Below are 24,578 nucleotides of genomic sequence, written 5' to 3' on the forward strand. Positions count from 1 at the left end.
CATTTAAGTGCTCGCGTCGAAGGGAACAGCAGTAGAAGCCTGTCCCGCCGCAGCAGTATCAAGCTTAATATTATTCGCAAGCTTCGTCTGCTCAGCCGCCAAATCACTGCCACTTCCGCCCTGGGCAACGTCGACCTGGATACCGAGAACCTCAGCCGTAAGCTTGAGGACCTTGTTCTTTATCTTGCCGTTCTGTTTGCACGTATCAGTCTTTGTATTCATGTTTATGCGATTGTGATTAAAGGAAGGGGAAGTTTACCTGGAGAGCTGTAGCGGCATCACCACTGGCTGCTGCGATGGCTGGGTTGAAGGCTTGGACCTCTGCATTCTCGGCTGCATCGTGGGTGCCCTTGATGATTTTAAGATCGGCTGCTGAGACACCGGCGAGGTTGTTCATGTCGATGTTGGCGAAGAGAGCATTCGCTTCGGTCTAGAAGACCGAGACTCAGCATTTTCCTACAGTCTCGGAGTGTTATTTTTACCTCGGCAGTTCCTGCAGTTCCACTAGAAATTTGGATATTATTGTAAGTCGAGGCAGTGAGAACGCTGGCCGCTGCCTTCTTCTTGAGCATAGGAGAGGAAAATACAAGGCCGAGGAGGGAGAGGGAAAGGATGGTGGATGAGAAACGCATGTTTGCTGTTTATTTCTTGGGTTGAAAAAAGATAGAAGATAGATATCCGGATATATAAACAATAGAATGTATGTATAGCAGCACAGCTGCAAAAGAATGTGAGTTTGGAAGAGTAGAACGAAAAGACCTGAACACAAGGAAGGACTGAAGCGAGCACGGCTGAAGAACAGAAAACGTCTACTGAGAGAAACGGAATCGTCTTATATATGAAGTGTCCCTTGACGGCAAGAAACGGCGATGTCAAGCTCACCAAGCTTCCTTGGACGGAAACCTAGGGACATGGGGAGTTGGCGGCATGATGGTTTCGATTGGTCTCCCCGTCTCATCTTGCCTCTCCTGTCACTGACTCGCTTCACCTCTTCTCTTTTTGCAGGCCCAGCCTCGCACTCACTACAGCAAAGGTGTCTGCCAAGACCTTCATGATCCCATTAGCGGTCTGTGAAACTAGTTGTGAAGGTCCGTTCGTCGCAATTACGCATCGCTTCCTGGTATAGCGGTAGATCATACTTTAACACTCGGTGGGAGATCATCAGACGCGCATCTGAACATCTCAAACATCTAATCAGATCTCGGTAAAAGTGCAGCTAGCGTGGGTTTCTCAATCCCATATCTGATTGTGATTGGTGGAAAGAGTGGGAAGTGGAAAAGGGGAGAGGCGGTTTCACGAAGCGAGTTGTCAGGTCGAAACACGGCGGTGGACAGGTTTCAGGTTATCAGATGGATTTTTGAGCTCCGCAGTAAACACCAGCCAGATTCTGAGGATCTGTTCTTATGACTGTCTCATTTACTTGGTACCGGGTTGGTTCAAGCCGACGCTGGAAAGTTAAAGTTGTAAGGAATGGAACAAAGGGATGAAAGCAGTGAGGGGACCAAAGGGGGTTGGCTAGCGATTTTACGATCACGTGGAAAAGGGGAGGGTTTGGGGATCTCTTTTACGTGTAATTCTTCTTCTCAGGCTACATTATTCATCTGAAGGGTATCCCCTGAAAACATCGAGGACCCGGCCACCGATCAAAACCCTCCGAACGCCATGCTTTTGATGTAATGAAATATCGCTCATCGTCTCATCAATCTGCTATCTATCCTAAAACTCAAGCCCCTATGATCTATTCGTAAAGTTGCATCCCATCATCATCCTCACCGATTACTTCCTCGATATCCGACTCGTCAATCTCCATGTCGTCTTCACTGCTCGTATCCGTATCGGTATGGTTGGGGTGGATCTTGATCCTGCCATTGTCCAAGTACACTCTGGCAGTCTCTCCATCCTTGATGTTGCCCCTGAGGATCATCACAGCAAGCCTGTTCAAGAGTTCCGTCTCGATCAATCTCGCAAGGGGCCTAGCACCGTAGCTAGGATTGTAACCAGCAGTGCCGAGCCAGTTCTTAACATCCGGAGTGCAGTCAATCTTGACATTTCTGCCATTGCTCTCTAGACGCTTCTGGATCTCACTCAAGCGAACTTCGACGATCTTTCTGATTTCGGCCCTTGACAACCGGTTGAAGATGATGGTTTCGCTGATACGATTCAGGAATTCTGGTAAGAAATAGTCTTCCAACGCCTTCTTGACCATAGCTTTTGTCGTGTCATCGATCTTGCCGTTGGCTGTTGTTGCGCGTTGAAGGTACTCAGCTCCGATGTTAGAGGTCATGACAACGATGCAGTTGCGAGCATCGATAACACGTCCTTGGCCATCGGTGATACGCCCATCATCCATGAGCTGGAGAAGGATAGTGAGTACTTCCTTTGCAGCCTTTTCGACTTCATCGAAGAGGAGAATCGAGAACGGCTTACGGCGAAGGGCTTCCGTAAGTTGTCCACCAGCATCGTGTCCAACGTAACCCGGTGGTGCACCAATCATGCGACTGACTGTATGGCGTTCTTGATATTCAGACATGTCAAGCCGAATCATGGCCTTTGGATCATCAAAGAGGAATTCAGCCAACGCTTTCGTGAGCAGGGTCTTGCCAGTACCCGATGGTCCACAGAAGAGGAAGCTGGGAGGTTGGTTGGGATTGCTGAGTCCAGATCGTTGGAGACGAATCTTGTCGGAGACTGCCTTGACAGCTTCCTTTTGGCCTACTACAATCTTGCCGAGAACTCTCTCCATATGCAGGAGTTTGTCCTTCTCTGTGGTCTTCAGTCTCGTGACAGGGATACCAGTAGCCCGAGCAACAATTTCGTTGATTTGATCTGGACCGACAACGTCGGTAATAAGGGATCCACCAGAATCTGGGTTGTGCTCAGAGCTCAGAGCAGCATCGGCAGCGGCCTTTTGCTTCTCTAGACTCTTGATGAATACCTCCTGCTCAGGAATGGCATAGTACTGCAAGTCAGCAGCTCGTGCATCGTCACCCATACGGGTAGCCTCATCCTTCTTGACCCTCAATGCGTCAAGCTTGACTTTGGCCTCTTGAATTGCTTTGCCTCGAGCTCGCTCACTCTCATATTTCTCGCGAAGTGGTCTCAGCTCTTCTTCCACGTTTTGGGCATCCTGCTTGGCTTGCGCGAGACGTGCTTTGGAAGCGTCATCTTTCTCTCTGGTCAATGCATGAATCTCAATCTTCAATTGCTGAAGCCTGCGGTTCAAGTTGTCCAGAGCTTCGGGAAGGGATTCTCGTTCGGTCTTCACTGCAGCTGCAGCTTCATCGATAAGATCAACGGCTGAGTCAGGGAGGCGTCGCTGAGTGAGGTAGCGGGCAGCTAATGTAGCTGCAGTGACGATAGCTCCGTCAGATATGGTGATGCCGTGGTAGACTTCATATTTCTCCTTGAGGCCACGGAGAATCGAAATTGTCTCTGGAACCGTGGGTTCCTTAACGAGGACTTGCTGGAATCGTCGTTCGAAGGCGGCATCCTTCTCGATGTATTTCCGGTACTCGGCAAGGGTGGTAGCACCGATGCAGTGAAGTTGACCTCTAGCCAACATGGGCTTGAGCAGATTGGCAGCATCCATGCCACCTTCACCGCTTGATCCAGCGCCCATGAGGAGATGCATCTCATCGACAAATAGGACGATGAACTCCTTCGATTCTGCAATTTCCTTCAAGAGACCCTTCATTCTCTCTTCGAATTCTCCTCTGTACTTGCTACCTGCAACAAGAGAGCCGACATCGAGGGAAAGCAATTTGCAGGCTGCGAGGTTGTCCGGTACATCATTGTTGACGATACGTTGTGCTAGACCCTCGACGACTGTTGTCTTTCCCACACCTGGCTCTCCGATCAAGACTGGGTTGTTCTTGGTACGTCTTGACAGGATGCGGACAACTCTTCTGATTTCCTCCTCTCTGCCAATAACAGGATCCACCTTGCCCTCTCTTGCCATTGCAGTCATATCGATCGTGAATTTCTTCAGATTCTCGAATTCTTCCTCGGCATCGGCTGTCTTGGTGTCTACCCGGCGTGTGCCCCGAATCTGCTGAACAGCATCTTGTAGAACCTTGACATTGAGAATATTGCCATCCTTCAAGCAGGTCTGAATAGTAGTATCCTCAGACAAGGCAATGATCAAATGATCAACTGCAATGAAAGAGTCCTTTTGTGTCTTTTGGAGTTCGTGTGCTTGTCTCAAGACCTTCGTGAACGAGGGTGCCATGGCGATTTGCTCGGGCGGTGGTGTTTGACTTGGTAATCGTACGATGGCCTTGTTCAGGGCTCTTTGGAAACCTTGCGCGTCGCCATGGGCTCGTTCGACCACCTGACGAAAAAGGGATTGTGATGAGGCACCATGAGATGCGTTCATGGTCTGTTGTTGGTCCTTCGATTCGTCTGGTGGAGGGTCGAGCAGACTCGATGCCAAGTGTATTGGGAGTAATTGCGGGTGGGCATTGGCTTCTGCGATGCCCATCGCATCGGAAAGGGCCTTGCTGGCCCTATCCGTAAAGTTCATATTAGAAGTCGACATGTTTTCGATGTGATCAAAGTGCGATCAATTGTATGTGTCTGGTTGTGCTTATTCGTGAAATCGTAATTCGTGAAGTAAGGAGGGGTTGTGGAATTCCCGGAATTCAGCCCTGCCAAGTTTTTTGTGATCACTGACGTTCGTGATGAATTGCGAGTGTGAGTACGACGAGCAATGAAAGTGGAAGTCAAGCCTCCGTCCAAGATTATATGCAAAGCGATGATCAAGCAGAAGTGACGACAGTGGTCTGGTGCTGTCTCGATCCTACCAGGCCCATGTCGTTTATTCTCGCAGGATCCAGCATATTCGATGGCGGGGTGAGAAGCAAGGATCTGATTGGCCAGGAAAGTTGGTTTGGCGGCCATATTTAGCACGTGATCGCCTGATCACCCTAACGAGATTTGGATTTCGAGATTGAGAGCATAATGATTTGATTGCGCTGGTGACTGCAGCCAACACGAAATGAAATGAGTGCCCGAACGACCACAGAAGTAGTACGGCAAGCTACCAAATCAGTAAGGAAGGCACGCGGTGCCTCAAGAACGGCACTGCCGAAGCCGCAATCGAACAGACCTGAACATGGCCGACAAATATTCGTCTACAACCACCTCCAGAAGAACCACGTCGTGTACTCCCTCACCAGAGCGCTAAATGTACCATCTCCCCCAATTTTATTGACTAAAGCTATGTGCTGACCCAATTGCAAGAACAACGCCTCCCTGGCCCAACTCCCCTTCAACGGCAAGAAGACCGTCCCTGCCGCCCTCCGTAAAGACCTATGGCACCCCTTCGCTCAGATCTCCTTCCCTCCCGGCCACGGGGAAATCGGCCTCTCCGTCTTCCAGAAACTGCGCGAGTACCGAAGACGACATGAATTAGAATGGGGTGATGAGATCAGGTTTCACGAGAAAAAACCTGACGAGAAACTAAAATTCCGAAGTATCAAGCTCAGAGGGAGGCAGATTTGTGATCAGAAGGCAAATAGCGTTGCTGATATCGCAGCCGTGTTGGGACGGTTGGAGTTGCAGGAGGGAGCGGAGGAGGTGAAGAAGGGGGGCATTGGGCTGAAAGGTGAGGGAACTGGGGAGAAGGTTGAGGTGCTTTGGAATGATTTGAATGATGCTGAGTTTGCGGAGACGTGGAGTGAGAACATTGAGCATGGGGTGTGGAGACATCATAAACACACTGTGGATGTTGATATGGATATAGTCCCGGTTGCAGAGGACGAAGGGGAACGGCAGTCGATCTGAGCCAGAAAATGGTTCGACGCTGGTCTTGTAAAATATGTACACAAGGTCTGCATGAAGGGCGTAATCTAGATGTACAACAAAACACAAAACGTATCTTCAGCAATTTCCTAATCATTATTCGTTACTTTTACGCAGACTGTTTGAAGCGCATCGTAAAGTCCGTCTCCCCATCCCCAATTTTCCGCGCCTCAAACCTTGATAGCGAACGACTTCAAGTACTCATAGTCCGCAATGTTTGTATTGACGCATTCCCTGATGATTTTGGCGCCCTCTTCTCCATACTTTTCACGCCATTCTCGATCCTCACTCTCAACAGTCTTCGATTTCTTTTTCTTGTAAGGTGATATTAGCCAAGATCCAAGTCCCTTTCGAAGGACAGAACACCGCTGGAGCTTACATGTACAGAATCTCTCGGCTTAAGAGAAGTGCTATTGATAGCATCATTATGGAAACCATTCCACTTCTCAAAAGCATCCTTCGCCCTCTGGTGGTCTTCTTCAGCGTCCCAATTCAACATCTGTGGATCGTACTTAATGCCGACCTCCTTGCAATATGCCGAAACAATGCCTTCAGGATCATCCAATAGGTCATCAGCATCGATGACGGTGATACTGACTTCACCATCTTTCAATTCGCCATGTTGACCAGCACGGGTCGGGCCGACTTGTTTGTTCTCGACGAGGAAATCGAAAACACGGCGGAGCTCATCGAACCCAGCCTCAGATTGCATGAAGTCGTAAAAGCCGGTGACTTTGTCTAGGGGGGGAACGGTGCAACGGTAATAGGACGGAATGCTATGACGAGGATGGCGGATCAGGAACGTGAAGTGGAATTGCTTCAGGATCTCAGCTGGCACCACAGTCGGATTTCTGGTTTCGGCTTCAGTTTCATAGGGGAAGGGTGCCTTGTGGTGGCCGTTGACGAATCTATTGGTTCCGTTTGTTCCGTTTGTTCCATTTGTTCCGTTTGTTCCATTTGTTCCGTTCATTTCACCATTCATCCCATTCGTTCCAACTCCCTTCTTGACAGTCTTTCCACCAAGTGAAGGCGCGATAGTTGCGAGCTGTCCGTTGGGTGGTACGAGGTAATAGGTCATATCTTTAATGAAGAGGCGTTTTCCCTATTTGAGATAAGTTTCCTATCAATCACAACATTTTTGATATTTTCAATCGTCAAGCGACGAAGGACAATAAAACAATAACTCTCCGTGGTAGACCACTGGTGTTTGGACGGTTAGGGCGTTAATCAGGGGAGCGTTGAGGCGTATGAGTACCTCAAGAGTGGGGCTCAGATATGCCCAAGACAGGACTTCCCCAAAACAAAATCAAAGCACTTGCTTTTAAGGAAAGAAAAACTGACGGCAGCTTGCACTCTCAAGGTCTAGAGATCAAAAATGGACAAAAGAGAGTCGAACCTCTTTACTCTCCTGTTCAATTCTCTCGAGTATGGTCTTGAATGTGCTATTGGCAAAGCCACTCTCCTCGCGAGCTTGCTCGTCATTCTCATATCTTGTGCTCATTCTCTCTGGTCCAAAGTAGAAGGCATCTCCGAAGGGCTCGTGGACGCAAGCCAAAATATCTCGACGGGTCATGAAGACCTATCTTACAACGTTAGCCATTGTTCAGGCCAATTGGAGAATTGTGCAAGACTCGCCCTCTCGAAGGCTGTGCTGCATGCTCTTGGATGCGTAGCCACAAAGATTGGCTTAGTAGACATAGTTTCTGGGGTTCGAAATGTAACCTTGGTAATAGACTTGGAGCAATCTATATTTCAAGTAGAGCCGGGAGTCATCCAAGGGAATTAATTGATCGTATTCCAGGTCAATTGATGAGTTGGCAGGTTTTATCCAGCCGACAAGTAGGAGTCCAGAAGGGAGAAAGGGAGACTGTCCTTAGTTAAGGTAGAAGAGAAGATGTAAAGGAAGCAGTAGTAGCTTCCTGATGGGACGCTAAAGCTAAATACCTCGTGCGGCAAGAACCATCGATCAATTGAATAGGCAGGTTTGCCCCCATAGTTGTTCAGTAGACGTGGTTCTTATGAAAATCCTGCCCCATTTGAACTCCACGGATCAAGGATCATTTGTCGAGTTTTCTGCAGACTGCAGTAACACCAATCCGCTGGCCGTTGCTGTCCTACTTGTGGGTAAAGGTTAGTTCTGGCGACGGCAGGAGGAAAACCAGTCGAGCCAGCCCCCAGCACTACTGTAAATGGCACCAGGGTGGCGGCTGGGATGGGGGAATGCGCAGAGGGCTGTCGTCATACTTCTGACGACGTGGGATGGCCGGATGGACGTAAATATAGGGTTTGTGAATGAATGTCGTACAATTATCTAAAGTGTGGAGGTACAACGATTAGATCCCTCTCGTGGATAGGCACTTTGGAAGCCACGCGCAATGTCGTGATCGAGGGCGCGGGATGCAGGTCATCTCGCGTTGGGCCAGGCGCTGCAGTATGCGCAGCGCAGACAGATTGAAGGTGCTGACGATCCGGAGAGCGTTAGCGTCGGCTTACTACAAGTAGCCTTCAGACTTGGACTTGGCAGGACAGTACGGGATGTTGAAAGTTGAATGCTGGAGTGGCTTTGCTAACCGGACGGGGAATTGGGATGTGGACCTGCGCACCCCTACAAACATAAGGTTTCCGATATGTATCTGATGGCATTTTTGGCAGGGCGGGACAGGGCCGGCCATCTTCTGACAGGGTCAGGTAAACTGCACAGTCTGCACAGTCTGCACAGTGCACTGTTCAAAAGCCTGACTGACGCCTTCTCGCCTCCTAGCCTCCCCTTCCTCGCCTCCCCTCCCTCGCCTCCTCGCCTTCTCGCTTCTCCTTCCTCCCCAGCGCTGGTGCATCCACAATTCCCATTGCCATGGACCTGGCAAATACAGAGCACGGTTCGCGGAGCCAGTCCATCGTTCGGCCCGCCCGTTCCAGCTCAAATGCCGACCCTCCCCCGCCCGGAATAGTCACGTGGATGCCCCTCGCACTTTCAATGCCCGACGTCGGCTCCGTAGCTCGGGCTTCTTGTTCTTATTCCCATGATTACTCAGGAAGGGCGTCGTTGCCGCGTCGTGCCCCGCTCTTCATCGTCTTGCCTGGTCAATCATTGGCTTCATACATCCTCCACCTCCACCTTCCATCTCCACCCTCAGTCGCTCACTTGCCACTTGCTACTTGCTCCTTGCTACTTGCTCCTTGCTCACCTGCTCACCTGCTCACCTTTTCTCCTTCCCTTCTCCATACGCAGTACACCCAGTTATATCTGGACGCGCCCCCCTCGCTGTTTCCAGAAGCCTGCTCTTGTCCGAGCCAGGTCTGTAGCCAGCAGCATCTTCAGGCTCAATTTCTCTTGAGATTCTCCGTAAAGGGCACCGGCCCGTAGGAGTTCGATAACCCCTCCCGTCCCCTGCGCGTTTACTTTCTTTGTTAAAAGACGGAGTTACGCAAGCACTAAGGGATCCAAGCGTCAAACCCAAAGACTACAAGGACGTCGACGCCACTACTAGCTGGCTGGAGGGGGTGACTAACAAACCCTCAATCCTCTCTTTTTTTCTTCTTCGGATTTTAGGACTTCTTTCGGTCGTTTCTGCGCCGCCATCTAGAGACGCTACCCACTTTCTAGCCTGGTACCCCAGAAAGAGGCGCCGTTCCTTCATTTTGAATCGGAAATGCTGTCCGCGACAAGCTTCAGTCACTGACGAAACTTCATATTTGCGCCCAACGCGTGCACTTGTTCCTCTCATTTTAACACCGGGACAGAACGTCATGGCTGGCGCAATGTTCGGTCACGGTCACGGTCACGGTCACGTCCACGGTCTTGGCCAGGGCTCAATGTCTCAGGCAATGGGTCCCTTGTCGACAAGCCCCGATCATTCCTCACCCGAGTCCTTCGAAGTTGACGATGACAGCAACCCGGCGCAAACGGCGCATTGGCAGATGCATGGGCAGACTTCGCCAAATTCAACATCTCAGCCGCCACGCACTCCAGCGCCTCTCCAGAAGCGCCGGAGAGTTACTCGTGCCTGTGACGAATGCGTATGCACCCCCGATGCGGCCCCCTCCCCCAAACTTTTGGAAGTTGAAAACGCTAATTGGTTCTACAGAGACGTAAGAAGATCAAGTGTGATGGCAAGATTCCCTGTACGCACTGTACAGTCTACAGCTATGGTACGGATTTTGTTTGTCAATATTCCACTAAAGAAGAGCAAGAGCCTAAACAGCCAAAATCCAAAAAACCCAAACTCAATCCTATATCCAACTCACAACACTCACAAGAATCAGATTGCACCTATGACCAGCCTTCCAACAGGAGAAGGAACCCTGCACCGCAATATATCGAAGCCTTGGAGAGTCGCGTTCAACGAGCGGAAACACTTCTTCGGGCGGTCTTTCCGGGTGTTGATCTGAATGACCCCAACATTGATACTCTTATCCACCAACAGTTGGGGAAAATAAAAACGGAGGCTCTGGAAAACAGTTCAACCGACAAATCTGGAGATCCGAATGTACAGGATGCACAATTACGTTCCATGATAGAGTCCACTGGTCAGTTAGACCTCGATGAGGCTGGGTATTGGGACTTCCATGGTGGCTCTTCCGGGACAGTTTTCATTAAGCGCATGAGAGAGCAATTCGGCGGCCTGCTAGGCAATGACCACAGCGCTCCGTTGTTTCCAAGAATACCTCGACCGCCACTGGTGACTTCAATGTTCGACTCTCCTAGATCATCAACAGACAGTCCCTACGACGCTGGCCTTCCAAACACTATGGATCTTCCATCTCGAGAAACAGCGAAAGTATTATGCAACGACTCGCTGGAACGTGCATGCTCTCTTCTACGCTTTGTTCATCAGCCAACTTTCTATGAAATGGTTGATAAGATATTCGATACCCCCCCAGAAAACTTTGGTGACAGCGAAAACAGATTTCTACCTCTTCTTTATGTTGTACTTGCTCTAGGTTGTATGTTTCATACCGAACCTGGAGAAGATCCGAATGGGCCTGTACAAAATACATACAAAGCTGGGATCGATCAAGGGTAAGCTCCCCACTCCCCCTTTTAGCATTTCTCCTTGCCCAGTTGTGATCAGTCTCGGGCCAACGATCTATTTCTAAGCACACAGTGTGTTTCGAAGATATCTATAGATTTCTCAAGCAACCATCGGCTCCGGTCCTTTACCAACCTTGGATTTCTATAGCTAACTCTTTGCTAGAGTTAAGTACTTTAGAGCTGCTCGACAAATGATGGATATCACCGACTGTCGCGATCTCACGTCGTTGCAAGCTATTGTGTTTATGATTCTCTTTCTCCAAGCATCCGCAAATTTGAGCACTTGCTATTCGCACATTGGCATTGCCTTACGTAGCGCTCTAAGGATGGGCTTGCATCGCAACCTCGCCGGCAACTTCAATCCAATCGAACGTGAAACCAGGAGACGTGTATTCTGGATCATCCGTAAGATGGACACATACGTTTCCGCTTTGTTGGGATTTCCTATTATGCTGAGTTATGATGATATCGACCAAGAATTGCCAATTGAGGTTGATGATGAGTACATTACCAAGGATGCTGTTCTTCCGATGCCACCAGGGAAAACATCTTTGCTGTATGCCGCCTCAAACGCACATACTCGACTTATGGCTACTTTGTCTAAAGTCATCAAGTACATATATCCTACAAAAGGTCTTGAACAGTCTGTGCAAGGAGCTTCAAAATCATCATATGTCATTAGTCATGCAAAAATTAGAGAAATCGAAAAGGACCTTGCGGATTGGCTTGATAAGCTATCCCCGGATTTGAGACCTGGAGGAGATGGTACACCAGAAGTCCTTCGGTAAGCTTGCCTACCCCGAAAACATATCGGAATTCTCGGGCAAACCCCCACTGACCCCGTCTACAGCGTGCAGCAGCTCCTTCGATTGTCCTATGCTCACGTGCAAATGATGTTGTACCGACCTTTCTTGCACTACGTGTCCAGTAAGCAATGTGTCGGCAAGACGATTGACGAGAGATCGTATGCTTGTGCTGCGGCCTGCGTCAGCGTATCACGAAACATCATCCACATTACGACTGAGATGAAGAGACGAGGTCTCTTGGTTGGAGCGTTCTGGTTCACAATGTAAGACAGCCCCTTGGTCATCCCTCATTCTTTTAACCCTCTGGCAATATTCTTTGGGTTCCCGAAATTAAGACTTTACCAACTTGCAGGTACACCACGTTTTTCAGCATCATATCGTTGGTTTACTTTGTGCTGGAGAACTTGGATAAACCTGGATCGGAAGAAATTCTTGCGGACGTAATCGACGGGAAAGCTGCCCTCAATGGCCTGGCAATGAGAAGTCAAGCTGCGGATAGATGCTCAACAGCATTGAAAGTAGGCACTCTTCCCAGCCTTGTATACCAGAAGCTGACTTCCTTGAAAAGAGCCTCTTCGATCAATTGCCTGCCAGACTGAAGGAGGGCCGCCGGGCGACAGCAGTTGTTCAACCTCAAAAAAAGCGAGCTGCCCCATCGCCCGGCAAGTCTCGCGATACGCAGAACTCACCCGAGGTGGCACAGCGGACTCCAGGATCTGCTCCAGTGATTGGAATGCTTCCAAGGGCGACAACATTTCCTGTGCCTGCACCTATCCAGACAGGAAATGTGCAGAGAGCTTCCATGGACGGAAATCGTTTCCAGACCAATACCTTGTCAAATCCGAACCTCAGGCAAAGTTTCCACGAGCTTATGTCGCCTGCAGATTTGTCCTCTACCGGCACCCCCGACTCTACTACTGCTGCCAATAGCTTGCAACAATCACCATTTCCACAGCAACCATTTCACATAAACACAGCCATTCCCGATCTGAATGCTATGATGTTCCCATCTGCGGATCCATTTGCATATCCCAATCAGCCGTTGATGGAGTTTGACAATGTGAAGCAAGAGAATGTCGGCATGAGGAATGGGCCTCAAGGACAGCGGATGTACCTCTCCAATGGTGCCAATGGACCTGGTCTCTATGACGATCTGGAAGGCCAACTATTTGGTCCTCTTCCACCGTATCTTATGCAAGGCCAACCAAATTACGACTTGCAGGGTCAAATGGATCCAAGCAGCTCCATGATGGGCGGTTTGAATCCACAAGAAATGATGTATCAGCCGGGTGTTACAGCCAACGGAGAAATGACCGGGAACTTCGATGGAATATTCTCGGGGGATGGTGATGAATGGGGCAGCATGCTAACTTCTGATCAAAGATATAGATAGGTGAGTGATTATGGGCTATGGCGTTGTATGATGATGAACAAAATAATCTACGGATAGAATTGGGCGGATGGAGAACATGTGCTGGGCGTTGGTTGGATTACTGTGGAGTATAATAAGTAATAGACCAATTGTTTTGAGGTGAAATGTTCTTGAACAAGGTGGATATCATGGAAGTTCCACTCCAAGTCCCCCAAAACGGAGATAGTAGTCTCAAACAATTCAAAGGCATATTTCAGTTGGACCCCAGTGAATTGACACATTGTTTCTCTATTGCAGATCAAGATTTGGCCACCATTAATTAAGACTGGTTTCCTTATTCATAATAGGTTAGAGTTTCTTCTTCGATTTTGTACAGCACTTCTACCTCGAAAATTAGTCCGTGCAGACTGGAGGGCGGAGCACGTGAGAGGCGGCTGAGTCCTGGAGTACCTACCCGCGCGGGCAGCCGAAGTGAAGGCCGCAACCCTCCCCTCCTTTCAACAAACCTCACAAGATAGGAAAGAGACAGGCTTCTTGCAAGATGTCTCAACCACAGGGTGCTCCAGCTTCTCCTACACAGAGCCGGGGCAAAAAGAGCCTTCTTGTGTCTGGTGAGTCGCAAGCAGCAATCGGCCGGAGGAAGCTCGCTCACCTCAATAGATCCACCCAAGTTTGACCTGGAGTCATATCTTGCAAACTACAAAGGTAGACTCATTTTTGTTTTGTAGATGCCTGATTAACTATGATAGCCAAATGCTGACGTCCTGGCAGGACGAACCCGTCTCGAACGCCTCATACTCATCGGCACATGCTCCTCCTACCTTGGAGTTGAAGCTCTCAAGCTGGCTGTGAAAGAAGCTAAGAAGGGCAAAGACATCAAGCGGTATCTCGAAGCTCAGAACCACCTCGAAACGGTCGGCCCGCAAGAGCGCGAAGCTGCACGAGACAAGGTATGGATGGACATGACTGAGAAACAGAATCAGGCAGAGACGCAACGTCTAGAAGCTGAATTGAAGGGGTACAAGAACAATCTCATCAAAGAGAGCATTCGGGTATGTAGCAGTACAGCTTTGGGAGTTCTTTGGGGTGCTGACTACACATAGATGGGCAATGAAGATCTTGGCAACCACTACCAAGCTATCGGCGACCTCCCAAGAGCTTTCGATTCGTTTAGCCGTATGAGACAGGACGTTAGTATGGCCAAGCACATCATAGATATCAGCAAGCATCTCATCGAAGTTGCTGTCGAACAGAAAAACTGGGTTGCCGTCTCTTCAAACGTACAGAAGATCAAGGGGGTTATGGTTCCGGCAGATGAGGACAGAACCCTTCAGCCATACCTTTGCGCTACAGATGGATTGGCACTTATGGACTCTGGAGAATACTACAATGCTGCTCTACGATTTCTGCAGACCGAGGCTGGGATGGGCACGACCTGTAACAGCATTATCAGCCCCAACGATATTGCGGTCTATGGTGGCCTCTGTGCTTTGGCAACAATGGAACGAAACGAGCTGCACACCCAAGTGCTCGAGAATACCAACTTCCGTACATATCTCGAACTCGAGCCTCATATTCGACGAGCCATCACCTTCTTCGTAAACAGCAGATACTCAGCCTGTCTGGGCATCCTCGAAGCATACCGCACTGACTATTGGCTGGATATCCACCTGCAGAAACATATCGATGATCTCTATCACCTAGTTCGGAGCAAGAGTATTGTCCAATACTTCATCCCATTTTCTTGCGTAACTCTCGATAGCTTGAATGCTGCTTTCATGCCACCAGGCAAGACCATCGACAAGGAGCTCGCCATGATGATCCAGCGCAAAGATCTTGAGGCGAGAATTGATACCCAGAACCGAGTAAGTACTTCTAAAGTTCCAAACTTGCTTGTAAAAGCCAATTTGACCAGAACAGCTCCTTACTTCTGTCCCCTCCGCACCCCGCTCCGCCCTCCAAGCCAACACCCTCGAAACTGCGAAGGAGTATGAGCGTGAAGCCCACCGCCGAATCCAACATATGAATATAGTCGCCGCCGACTTGGAGATCAAGGGCGGAAAGCGAATGGGATTGGCACCAATCGATGATATGTTCGATGATGGACGACAATTACGCTCTAGAAACTCAGGCGCCAACGTATATCCCGGAGGCTTTTAATGAGTACATGAGCAATGAATGATATTGGGAGACATGGAGTATGAACGGCGGACACAAATCGATGCATATGCGGAGTTGAGGAATAAAATGGGACATGGGGTTTAGAGGCAGCGTTGCTCGTTTGACCTGGGCAAATGGAGCATTTACTTCCTTTTACGAAATCGGTGACACACGGAGCAAATAGCCTTGCAGCCTGACGAACAATCCTTGAGGAATCTGAACTCAAACCAGGTGACGCTGTAGTGGCGAATTCTCCAACATGCTACTTCATACCTCCAAGCCACGAGGCTGAACCATCCAAGAGGGCAAGACAAGTGTCTGAGCTGGACGTTCCAAAAAGCTTGTCTCAGCCTTGCCTCCCAATTGCGATCCCTGCATCGCCACAGGCGCATCCTCCCTTCGTTCTCGTGACGTCGCCTACAGTAGTTTCTCAATGTTCACTAAGCCCCGTTGAGGCTGCGAAGAATTGGATTCGAACGCCACATTTCGAATGAGGCTATGGTGACACAGAGTGTTGAGACATTGGCCCGTAAGTTGGGCCAATTGTAGGGTGTGGGAGAAGAATGGAACGAGAATGGAAGGTGCGAAAACGTGGGGCTGAGGCTGAGGGAGGTGTTTATATGTGGCTGGGTTTCTCGTGGGTGATATTTTCAATGTGCTCCGGGTTTACTGGAGGCGGATGGAATAAACTCTGGATAATTGATGCTGTACGTGCTTAGCACTGGCGAGCTCCAGAAGAAGCAACTAACTTTTTTGACCAGTGGCTATGATAATCCTCAAATTTCTTCTGGGACTTGTCCTTGCCCTCTGTCTACAGACAGCAGGGGCATACGACCAAATCATCTGCTGCGAGCTCGCTAAGAGTAAAGGAGCATTCATCGACGATGTCCCTCCTCCCGAGAACCAAACATGTGGCCAAAATTACCTGAAAGGCCAACCAGCGGCTCCAAGTCTCTGGGCACCTTACAAGTTCTGCAGCTCCCAATGTCCCGGCATGCAGCTGTCGAAAGCCGGCGAACCTACCCAATACACGTCAGTACTAATCAACTTCATCTTGCCGTCCGTTATCTTCAGTATGACGATCCCCCGCCGGAAAAAGATCGAGTTCAACTACCTGTTCGAATTTGAACGGCCGAGGCGTGCTACTCGCTACCCCAAAGTTAATGATTATCTGCAGCTCTTATTTTCGTTGATCTGTTTCTTAGTTCTTCTGATCCCTGTTACTATCGACACCGTTCTTTGGATTACGGTGATTGTTATTGGAGCGGGGAATATGTTGGTAGGCGGGTTGTACGAGGCTCACCTGGATTATCGAATCATGAAGTATACCAAGGATATGGCTCACGGAGCAGACGAGGATAAGCTGAGGATCAAGAGGGAGTTGCTTGTTACTGTCGCTTCGGGGAATTTGATGCTGGAGAAGGGCAATCCACAGAAGAGTATTCCGGCCAGTCTCACGATTCCAGGAGAGCATGCTCCGAAAAATGGATATGAGAAAGCCAGATCACGACTCCTGAATCTGCTGGGAGCACAGTCGAGATTTGGTGAGCTAGTTGGAAGTCCTGTGTTGTTTTACCTGGGCACTTTCCTGTACACAACCCTGGACCTTCGGAACTCTCTTTCGGATGAAGATACTGCTATCTCCCTTGGCTTTGGAATCGAGGTAACCAACCTATTTCTTTGTCCCATGCCTCGAACTCCCTATTTTATAGGCCGGGAGCATGTCTCATGCATCTAGCTCGCTCCCAAATTTCCACCTACCAAAGAAATACCCTGCTAATTCGTTGTAGTGGATGATTATTGTCCATGTTGCTATCGTCAGTGGGTGTCTCCTAGCAAGCAATAATCCCAGTACTTCGGCCGGCATTGTGGGGTCTGGCCATGAGGAGCTGGAACATGAGCACCGAAAGCTCCAGCGCCGTGCCACGTTCGTCGGCCAGAATCACGGGCTTGAATCTCCAGGATGGACTTGGGAACGCTTCGCTCACTCCGTTTTGGGTTGGAGCGATGCGTATGAGACCGAATTCCAGCCTATATCACTCTGGGAGCGTGGCAGCAATAAGATGAAATGGATCAAGAAATCGGAAGCATAGAAGCAGGACCCGGCTTTTAGAAGACTTATGGAAGTCACGCCGCTGGGGTGGTTTTTCAAGATCTTTCTACCTGTACTGGCCCTTGTCGTTCTTCCTCCTGGAAGTGGGGGCGTTGTTGCGTATTGGACCCCACCACGAGGAGTTGGATGCCGAAGCCTAAGTTTCCTGCTCTATGCTCTCTGCCAAACTGTGATCACTGGCATTGCTGTGATGCGCTGCGCCAATGAAGACAATGAGTGGCAGCCTTCCTTACAGGAATGGTCTTCTGGGTGGCGTTTCAAAGCTCTCTCGGCTCCTTTCTGGCTCCTCTCTCTGTTATCCGCTATTGGAGGCACCTTTTTGCAGATAGTGGGAGTGTTCAGGAACTGCTTTTGCAAAACAACGATGGATCACTGGTTGAAAGGTCTCGCTAAGAGGAATCCTCGTATCAATTTGGCAACTGATACTGATGATGCGAGGACCTCGAGTAATGCTTGGATAGTGATGGGAGCTCTCGCAACTGTTTTCATAGCCGTCACCTGTTATGGTGGTTGGTGGTATCAAAGGATGATTAGACACAAATTTATTGAGGCCGTGAAGGGGATGTGGATCCTTGGTAGCTTTTTGACTACCCCAGGAAGTGGCCGGGGTCCTTCTGGCGGAGCAGTTACGGGGTCTGATGAACGTGATTCGATAATGGACCCGCTGCTCCCTGGAGAGGCTTCTCCAATGTGGTGGGAAGACGGTTTCTCGCCATTTGAGTCAAGACAATTCGAACTCGGAAGACATTCTTTTATCCGAGGCTCGTCTCCTGAACCTTCGGGAATGACTACGTCAATCCACACACCGTCGATCACGGTCTCGTATGACGAGGGAGGGGAGGATATTGGATTATTGCCTTTCGATCATAGCGCAAACTCGAGACGACCCAGACCGAGAACCAATAGTTAGGCCTCGATAATTTCAAATGGAAAGTCCTTTCTTCAACTCGATGTCCAAGACTGCGAGAAAATTGAGAGTTTCTCTTGATTAACGGGGGACCGCTGCCTTTCACAGCGAAAGGCCAGAATACTAAAGTCTTCACAAAACTCTACATGTATGGTTTTGAGACTTTGCGGAAGCTCGCCTTTTAGAAAGTACAGGACGGGTTCCGTGATTGCATTGTCGCAATGCTTAGTCGTGAGGTGTTCCAATGCAGGTGGAAATACCGACACAAAGTTGCGGAATTGGTCCTCTGTGTATTCTTGCGGAAGGTGGACCCTAAAGAGAGCTGTCTGAAAGTTAATATGTGGCTTGGAAATTACACTGTAATAAAGCAATGGAGACCAGTTACCGAGTAATTTAACAAAAAATCTTTTTCCCTACGTAAATCTAAGAGTTATCCTGTTATATGCTTGATAAGGGGGACTTGCTCAGCACCTGTTCGTGGTGTCCCCTACGAACCCGCAGCTCATGCCCTGCGTCCCTGGTATTACACTGCCTCCAGGGGACAGAGGAGAGTCTGCGAAGCCGAGATTGAGCGGGTGGTTGCTGGAGGTGGCCCTTTGGGGGTCCTCCTTGGAGGAAAAGGTATGGAGAATTACTCTGGGCACCTGGGAACGATCTGAGGAGAGCTCACAGGAGCTCGTGGCCGCTGATGGAGGTCTGCGGACCTCTTTAGAGGCAGAGGAACTCCATACTACCACTATACGACGTCGAATACCTCCCCCTCGCCATCGACTCCTTCACCGCCATTCCGAATTCGAATCGATAACGACACCCCCCCCTCGCAGTCGGTACATATATTTGCTGGGCAAGAAGAAGGCTCAAGGTCCAACAAAGCGGCAGTTCTCTATAGCTTAATCGATGGCTGTTGCCCACGGCGCTGGCGACCATACAGACACCCAGAAATCGAGAGCAGTCATCTTCTTGTCACTCCCCCCAGTTTTGGCTTTTTGCCACGGCATACACAACGGACGGATAGGTAGTTTTGGGACACTATACAAAGTCCCACGGGCTAAAAAGAGGGAGCACGAGGTGTACGCTACGCTTCTACTTTCTCTATATATACTAGACACTGTGGAGGCTGGTGTATTGCTAGCCATGGGGTCGGCGTACCTAAACCTGCATTAATTGAGATACCTCATATCCTCCGATAACTACATGAAGGGCAGAGCGATATTAGGGTGTGGACTGCGGGCACTCTTGAGTACGGTGGCTGGGGAACACCTCTATGGCCTTGGTTTAGGGTAGACTGCGGAGCTTTTGTCAGTTGTAACTACCCGGGCGTATAACTCTCCTTCTAAAAAATACAAAAACAACGTTCAACCGCAGTTATATGCTTGATAAAATTTGATCCCGCCGTCGTGGAGACAACTCATCAATGTGAGATTTAGAAGACAAGTATCATGTGCAAGGATTTATGACACGCTCGTTGACACCCATACCAGAGACCAGTCACTTCATGGGGATCAGTCGCTCAGGACAGGGACTGGTCTCCATGAAGGGACTAGTCTTTCCTGAACGACGTCCCTCATCGATATGCTTTTCTGGCTTCAGGGTAAAAGTGCTCAGTAGTTCCGAAGTTTAATTAGCGGTAGCCCTGAGAATTCATACCATTTTGGCAGTCATGCGGGGACTCCACCAAGGCTATATTGTATTGAGAGTATTATTTTCCTCCTTTTACGTCAACAAAAAATGTACATCTGAGACCCTGTCTACTTCCTTGTATCGCCAGAGCCTCATCTTCATATCTCCCGAGGCTGTTGCAAATGTTCTGCCTGTGGGGTCTGCTGCTATGCCGATGACACTATTCTTGTGGCCTTTCAATATCATGCTGCATTTCCCCGTGTTCGGGTCCCATAAGCGAACAAACCTATCTTTAGATCCGGAGAGTATCCGTCGATCGTCACACGTTGCCGTGGCATGCAAAGCAAAGTCCTAAACAAGTGTAAGCAGATTTATCTTGTTCGGTGATGAAGTTGCTCACCGAATGCCCTAGAAGCGTTTTGTAAGGACCAATGCTCTGTTCAGCAGAGAGAGGGTACTCATATGGCTCATCGTTGGCCCTGCAAAGTTTCGTGATGTCCCATATCATAATAGCATTATCAAGACCTGCTGTGACAATTTGCGTGCCCCTTTCCATGAAGCTCAATCCGTACACTGAGTCGGTGTGGCCTTTGAGAGAAGCAATGAGTTGACTAGTGTTGACATCCCAAATATAGGCACATTTGTCGAGGCTAGTAGCAGCTACGAGTCTGGAATCAGGTGATATTCCAACACACGACAGCCCATGTTCAGTTCTGAACGTGTTGAGACAGTAACCCATGGGAAAGGCCCACATTTTGATTGTCTTGTCGCCACTGCAGGAAGCGACAAGGGAATTGTCGTTGCTAACATCAACGGAGTAGGGATCGCTCTCGTGCCCAAGGAGTTGTTGCGTTACGGCGCAAAACCCTTCATCGTTGATCGATCGTATTTCAATGGCGTATTTTGCTTCCCAGCAGCTTACAAGGTGTCTGCCATCCGGACTGAAACGCACACCTCGACAGTAATTTCCCTTGCCAGACTGGGAATTTGGAGACTCTGATATGCAGAGGATTTTACCACTAGCCACATCAAAAATTTGGCAGGCATTATTGCAGCCCGTTGCCAAGTATCTTCCGTCCTTAGAGAAGCTAACACAAGTAACTACAGACGTGTGCTGGAAGGTGTAATGTAATTCTACATCAACACGAATAGAAGAAGTGGGGTCAAAAAGGGCAAGCCAGTCATCTTCGACCCCTAATCTTCTCTGCCAAGCAATAATATCGGCACCACCTGGAGTGTTTGTATTGAGATTAAACGACCTTTTCTCTCCAGACATGCCGCATATCGTCATGATGTCATGGGAGAGTACACTTTTGGAATGGTCATCTTTCATTGTCCTTTCATCACTGTACCAAATTGAGCTTGCCATTGGACTTTTGCCATTGAGTTCGCTACGTGCAAGGCTGCTGTCTTTTCCCATATCAGGAATGACAAATTGTGGGGTTGTAGCTTCTCGTTCTTCGACAGGCGTGGCGTGATTTTTTGAGCGATGCCGCATGAGCTCGCCCGCGCTGGAGAATCCTATGACTGAATAATGACAGGCCTCCAATGGACATCGAAATGCTCGTTGATGCTTCTTTTCGTGGGCTTCTTTCGTCGCTGGTGATGGGAATCCCTCGTGAAAAGCAAAGCATTGTATCCTGGAACACTTGAACCAGCCTCCAGGGTCACCGTAAAATGTAGAAAGTTCGACTCTTTTGGGATCATTCGATTGTAATTCGACCACAATCTTCTCGAAAATCGAGCGGCGTCTATCGAGTTGTTCTCGAAAATAAGATAAGTCTTGCTTGGCAGATGTGTTCTCGCTTTTCGTGAGTGCCTCCCATGCCATTTGAAGATCTGTTATCTGGCTGATCGTGCGGTTGGCTTTTTCCGACTCGCATGCCGTTGAGGCCGTGTTCGTGATTTCGCGAACTCCTTCTTGGCCCCGGGAATGAAAGTTCTTAAAGTTGTCGACTAGAAGTGACAATCGTTTGACAGCTTCCAAATCATTACGAGTCTCTGCGTCAAAACTGGTCCGAAGGTACTCAAGCCAATATGCAGTTGCGAAATCTTGAAAAGAGTAATATCCTTGCCAAGCATAACTGGATATCTCTTCATCGGTCAGATGTCCTTCAAAGCAGTGAAAGCACAAGTATTGCAGACATGTGCTTGCAATTTCCAGATCAGTAGTGCGAATATTAACGCGAGGCTCCATTTTAGGTCGAGATTGATCGAGAAGATAACTGTCATGTGTGAGTGGCTAATATGACAAATGCGGTCGTTTTCCGAATGACTCACGATCTTGCTGTGTGGTGCACTAGCTCTATTGCCCCACTCGACGATATCTCCACGAGAGACCCGCAGAGGTCTTTGATATCAACACCTCTTAGACGGCGACCTGGAAAATCAACAATCTTGTTGTGAAGATCAATTGCGAATATTGATTGAACCTCGTGCCATTTCAGAGGTCGCTTGCAGCGCACAATCCAGGCTAGAATTCGCTCAGCTGCTAGACGTTGTTGAGCACCATTTGAGTGTATTTTACTGATGATTCGATCGTATCTATAGATTCATATTGTCAGTAAAGCCAATGAAAAGTCAAATTATCTTACATGTCATATAGCTCAGTAGGGAACTGGCGAGGGTTAATTTCTTGCTCAAGCTGCTCGAGCGTCACTTGGCTTTTCAGGTGTTTCAACACTAGATGAGCGAAAAGGAACATCCCTAAGCAATGAATCGCGTTAGTAAGCGGTGCAAGCTGCCATCCCTGAGGGGTAACCAACCTTTGGACCTGTCAGTGACCAATTCGATAATATTTCTTTCAATCGACGTTGGGAGTTCGAGCTTGGCCTTGATTTTATTAGACTTCCTGCTGGCATAAGCTCGGATTGCTTCTTGGTGTTGAGAGGCATTGTTCAGTGACATCGTTGGCCTCTTGGCAAGAAATTTGCGTATATCCCCATCATCCTGACTCACTACGAGAAGTCGGATTCGTCCGGGACACTCTTCGGCTTCTAGGATGTCCATTAACCAAGACAGAATTTTCTTCTTTTCTTTTTTTTCGCATTCATCTAAGCCATCTATGACAATCCAAACTGGATCAGAGCCCTCCAAGGCATACCCGACAAGTTTTTTAAGAAACTCTAGGGTCTCTAAAGTAAGTTCGCTACTCGCAGAAACTTCTCCATGGATGTGTGATATAATGTCTGGATTGATTTGGATTAGCTGAGCAAGGAAGGCTTTTAGAACTGCCCTTAGCGAATTTTGATTTCGATCTTCGTACTTGCAGTAGAAGAAAATGAGAGGCTTGAGAGGCCCTGTTTCTGCAATCATTCGGGAGATGAGCACTGATTTTCCTGCTTCTAGTATCAATTCTGCTGCTTTGAATTTGTCTTCAATGAACTAGGTCTATCTAACCTGCACCAGGGATGCCTTTCAGCCAAAGAACGTCAGCGTCCAGGTCTTTAGAGTCAAGCCAAGCCGCCATCTTGCCATCTTTCAGTAACCAGAGTCCAAATTGTGGTTCCTTGGTCCAGTTCTTGGAGATATTTTCTTGATCGAGATTAAAGTTTGCGGGAGAAATCTTTTCGACGACGGATATTGCCTGCTTTTCTCGTTCCAGCTTTTCTGCGTTCAGGAATTGCTTTTCTTGTGCTTCTCTCTGCACTTGGTTCCGCTCAACTTCGATCAAAGATGCCTCCCGCTCAATGTCTAGCTTATGCTGTTGGAGATTCTGAATAAGCCGATTGAAATGTGCATTGAAATTCTTCCATGCTGAGTGGAATAAATGCTTCCAGGCTATCAATGGTGTAAGAAGCGACACAACATGTTGATATCCACTCACATTTGCGTTTGAAAACGACCAATGCTCGCCGGTGAAACTCCAAAATATCTTGGTAGATTAATCCTAGGACTCGTTGCATTGCTGGATTCTGCGTAAAGAGCTTGTCGTATTGAAGCAATTGAGGTATTGTCTCTCCGATTTGTTCGTAGGCGTCTAACAAAAGGCTCAAGGACTCGGTCCAGTTTTTAGCGACCTATTCAAGAGTATCAGAGACCTAAATGAACAGCATCGCCACTGTGAGGCTCTTACTTGCAGTAAGAATTTCACCGGGCCCTGAAGAATAATTTGTAAGCCAACAAATAATTAATAGTCTCAACCGACAATACGATCGTGAACTTACCCAGACAAATGCAATAAACAAAGAGGCGTTTAAAAACACTTCAATTACGCTGCCATACTGTTCCATACCTTCTAGGAATGATTCTATACGTTTCATATTCTGCATTCTGCGCTCCGAGGCATGCTTTTTCTGTATCTCTAGAACGACATTGTGGACCTCGTCCAATGAAGTGAGTTCAAAATCCTCCTTCTCGCGATCACTCAAACCGATCTTGAATCGGTCCAAAGAACTGTAGAATATAGTGATAGGGAAGGTTTGGCTCGACATTGTAACTGATGCAAAAGTGCTTGTTCTTCCTGTGCCAAGATAGATGGGAATAATCGTGATACCATTATTGTGCAAGATCCTGCCCGCGCTTGTAGGAAAATCTCGACTATTTCTTGGTGCCTGAAAGTGCGCCTCGCCGGGGCTAACTCGTAGGCTGGCTTGAAGTGTGTTTGCTTTTGAGGGCTGCGTTGGATCGATCATATAGGCTGGGGGCTGTGCATTACGGAAAGCCGTAAGGATCAAGTGATCAAGCGATTTTCGAATCCGGTTTTCGACTTTCAATGTCTGATTTGTGGCACGTGCGCACCCTACCAAAAATCGCAAACACCACAT

General features: G+C 48.6%; 10 protein-coding genes across 10 annotated transcripts; 6 read left to right on the plus strand and 4 right to left on the minus strand.

The window, feature by feature from the left end:
- Window positions 1–3: 3 nt before the first annotated feature.
- On the minus strand, window positions 4–572 carry K444DRAFT_532426 (uncharacterized protein; the record flags this gene model as incomplete). Its single annotated transcript, XM_024875078.1, has 3 exons — window positions 4–192; window positions 260–430; window positions 483–572. 3 exons carry the CDS (start codon window positions 570–572, stop codon window positions 4–6), a joined length of 450 nt encoding a protein of 149 aa, XP_024735086.1.
- Window positions 573–1,550: 978 nt separating this feature from the next.
- K444DRAFT_614448 (putative heat shock protein hsp98) lies at window positions 1,551–4,775 on the minus strand. The gene has a single exon (XM_024880531.1). It carries the CDS (start codon window positions 4,535–4,537, stop codon window positions 1,739–1,741), a length of 2,799 nt encoding a protein of 932 aa, XP_024735087.1. The 5' UTR covers window positions 4,538–4,775; the 3' UTR covers window positions 1,551–1,738.
- A 226-nt stretch (window positions 4,776–5,001) lies between these two features.
- On the plus strand, window positions 5,002–5,784 carry K444DRAFT_631237 (uncharacterized protein; the record flags this gene model as incomplete). Its single annotated transcript, XM_024883331.1, has 2 exons — window positions 5,002–5,187; window positions 5,242–5,784. The coding sequence occupies 2 exons, from the start codon at window positions 5,002–5,004 to the stop codon at window positions 5,782–5,784; spliced, it is 729 nt and encodes a 242-aa protein (XP_024735088.1).
- A 58-nt stretch (window positions 5,785–5,842) lies between these two features.
- Window positions 5,843–7,804, minus strand: K444DRAFT_439027 (uncharacterized protein). The gene is made up of 4 exons (XM_024872824.1): window positions 7,438–7,804; window positions 7,199–7,381; window positions 6,182–6,904; window positions 5,843–6,110 (listed from the first exon to the last, which is right to left on the minus strand). Exons 1-4 carry the CDS (start codon window positions 7,498–7,500, stop codon window positions 5,973–5,975), a joined length of 1,107 nt encoding a protein of 368 aa, XP_024735089.1. The 5' UTR covers window positions 7,501–7,804; the 3' UTR covers window positions 5,843–5,972.
- Window positions 7,805–8,564: 760 nt separating this feature from the next.
- K444DRAFT_439008 (uncharacterized protein) lies at window positions 8,565–9,358 on the plus strand. The gene has a single exon (XM_024872823.1). It carries the CDS (start codon window positions 8,654–8,656, stop codon window positions 9,164–9,166), a length of 513 nt encoding a protein of 170 aa, XP_024735090.1. The 5' UTR covers window positions 8,565–8,653; the 3' UTR covers window positions 9,167–9,358.
- Window positions 9,359–9,955: 597 nt separating this feature from the next.
- Window positions 9,956–13,273, plus strand: K444DRAFT_592079 (uncharacterized protein). Its single transcript, XM_024878221.1, has 5 exons — window positions 9,956–10,822; window positions 10,998–11,618; window positions 11,685–11,903; window positions 11,993–12,158; window positions 12,209–13,273. Exons 1-5 carry the CDS (start codon window positions 10,314–10,316, stop codon window positions 13,031–13,033), a joined length of 2,340 nt encoding a protein of 779 aa, XP_024735091.1. The 5' UTR covers window positions 9,956–10,313; the 3' UTR covers window positions 13,034–13,273.
- A 230-nt stretch (window positions 13,274–13,503) lies between these two features.
- K444DRAFT_664683 (COP9 signalosome-like protein complex subunit 1) lies at window positions 13,504–15,172 on the plus strand (the record flags this gene model as incomplete). Its single annotated transcript, XM_024886992.1, has 5 exons — window positions 13,504–13,623; window positions 13,673–13,717; window positions 13,784–14,064; window positions 14,116–14,877; window positions 14,933–15,172. Exons 1-5 carry the CDS (start codon window positions 13,554–13,556, stop codon window positions 15,170–15,172), a joined length of 1,398 nt encoding a protein of 465 aa, XP_024735092.1. The 5' UTR covers window positions 13,504–13,553.
- Window positions 15,173–15,724: 552 nt separating this feature from the next.
- Window positions 15,725–17,394, plus strand: K444DRAFT_439206 (uncharacterized protein). Its single transcript, XM_024872825.1, has 3 exons — window positions 15,725–15,879; window positions 15,934–16,835; window positions 16,963–17,394. The coding sequence occupies exons 2-3, from the start codon at window positions 15,939–15,941 to the stop codon at window positions 17,263–17,265; spliced, it is 1,200 nt and encodes a 399-aa protein (XP_024735093.1). The 5' UTR covers window positions 15,725–15,879; window positions 15,934–15,938; the 3' UTR covers window positions 17,266–17,394.
- On the plus strand, window positions 17,102–18,620 carry K444DRAFT_439212 (uncharacterized protein). The gene has a single exon (XM_024872826.1). It carries the CDS (start codon window positions 17,293–17,295, stop codon window positions 18,193–18,195), a length of 903 nt encoding a protein of 300 aa, XP_024735094.1. The 5' UTR covers window positions 17,102–17,292; the 3' UTR covers window positions 18,196–18,620.
- A 1,205-nt stretch (window positions 18,621–19,825) lies between these two features.
- Window positions 19,826–24,381, minus strand: K444DRAFT_592086 (uncharacterized protein). Its single transcript, XM_024878222.1, has 9 exons — window positions 23,979–24,381; window positions 23,888–23,911; window positions 23,639–23,831; window positions 23,212–23,592; window positions 22,578–23,150; window positions 22,407–22,518; window positions 22,093–22,356; window positions 20,213–22,037; window positions 19,826–20,163 (listed from the first exon to the last, which is right to left on the minus strand). The coding sequence occupies exons 1-9, from the start codon at window positions 24,243–24,245 to the stop codon at window positions 19,906–19,908; spliced, it is 3,897 nt and encodes a 1,298-aa protein (XP_024735095.1). The 5' UTR covers window positions 24,246–24,381; the 3' UTR covers window positions 19,826–19,905.
- Window positions 24,382–24,578: the final 197 nt, after the last annotated feature.

This window comes from Hyaloscypha bicolor (assembly GCF_002865645.1).
Source record: "Hyaloscypha bicolor E unplaced genomic scaffold K444scaffold_98, whole genome shotgun sequence".
Taxonomy (NCBI): Eukaryota; Fungi; Ascomycota; class Leotiomycetes; order Helotiales; family Hyaloscyphaceae; genus Hyaloscypha; species Hyaloscypha bicolor.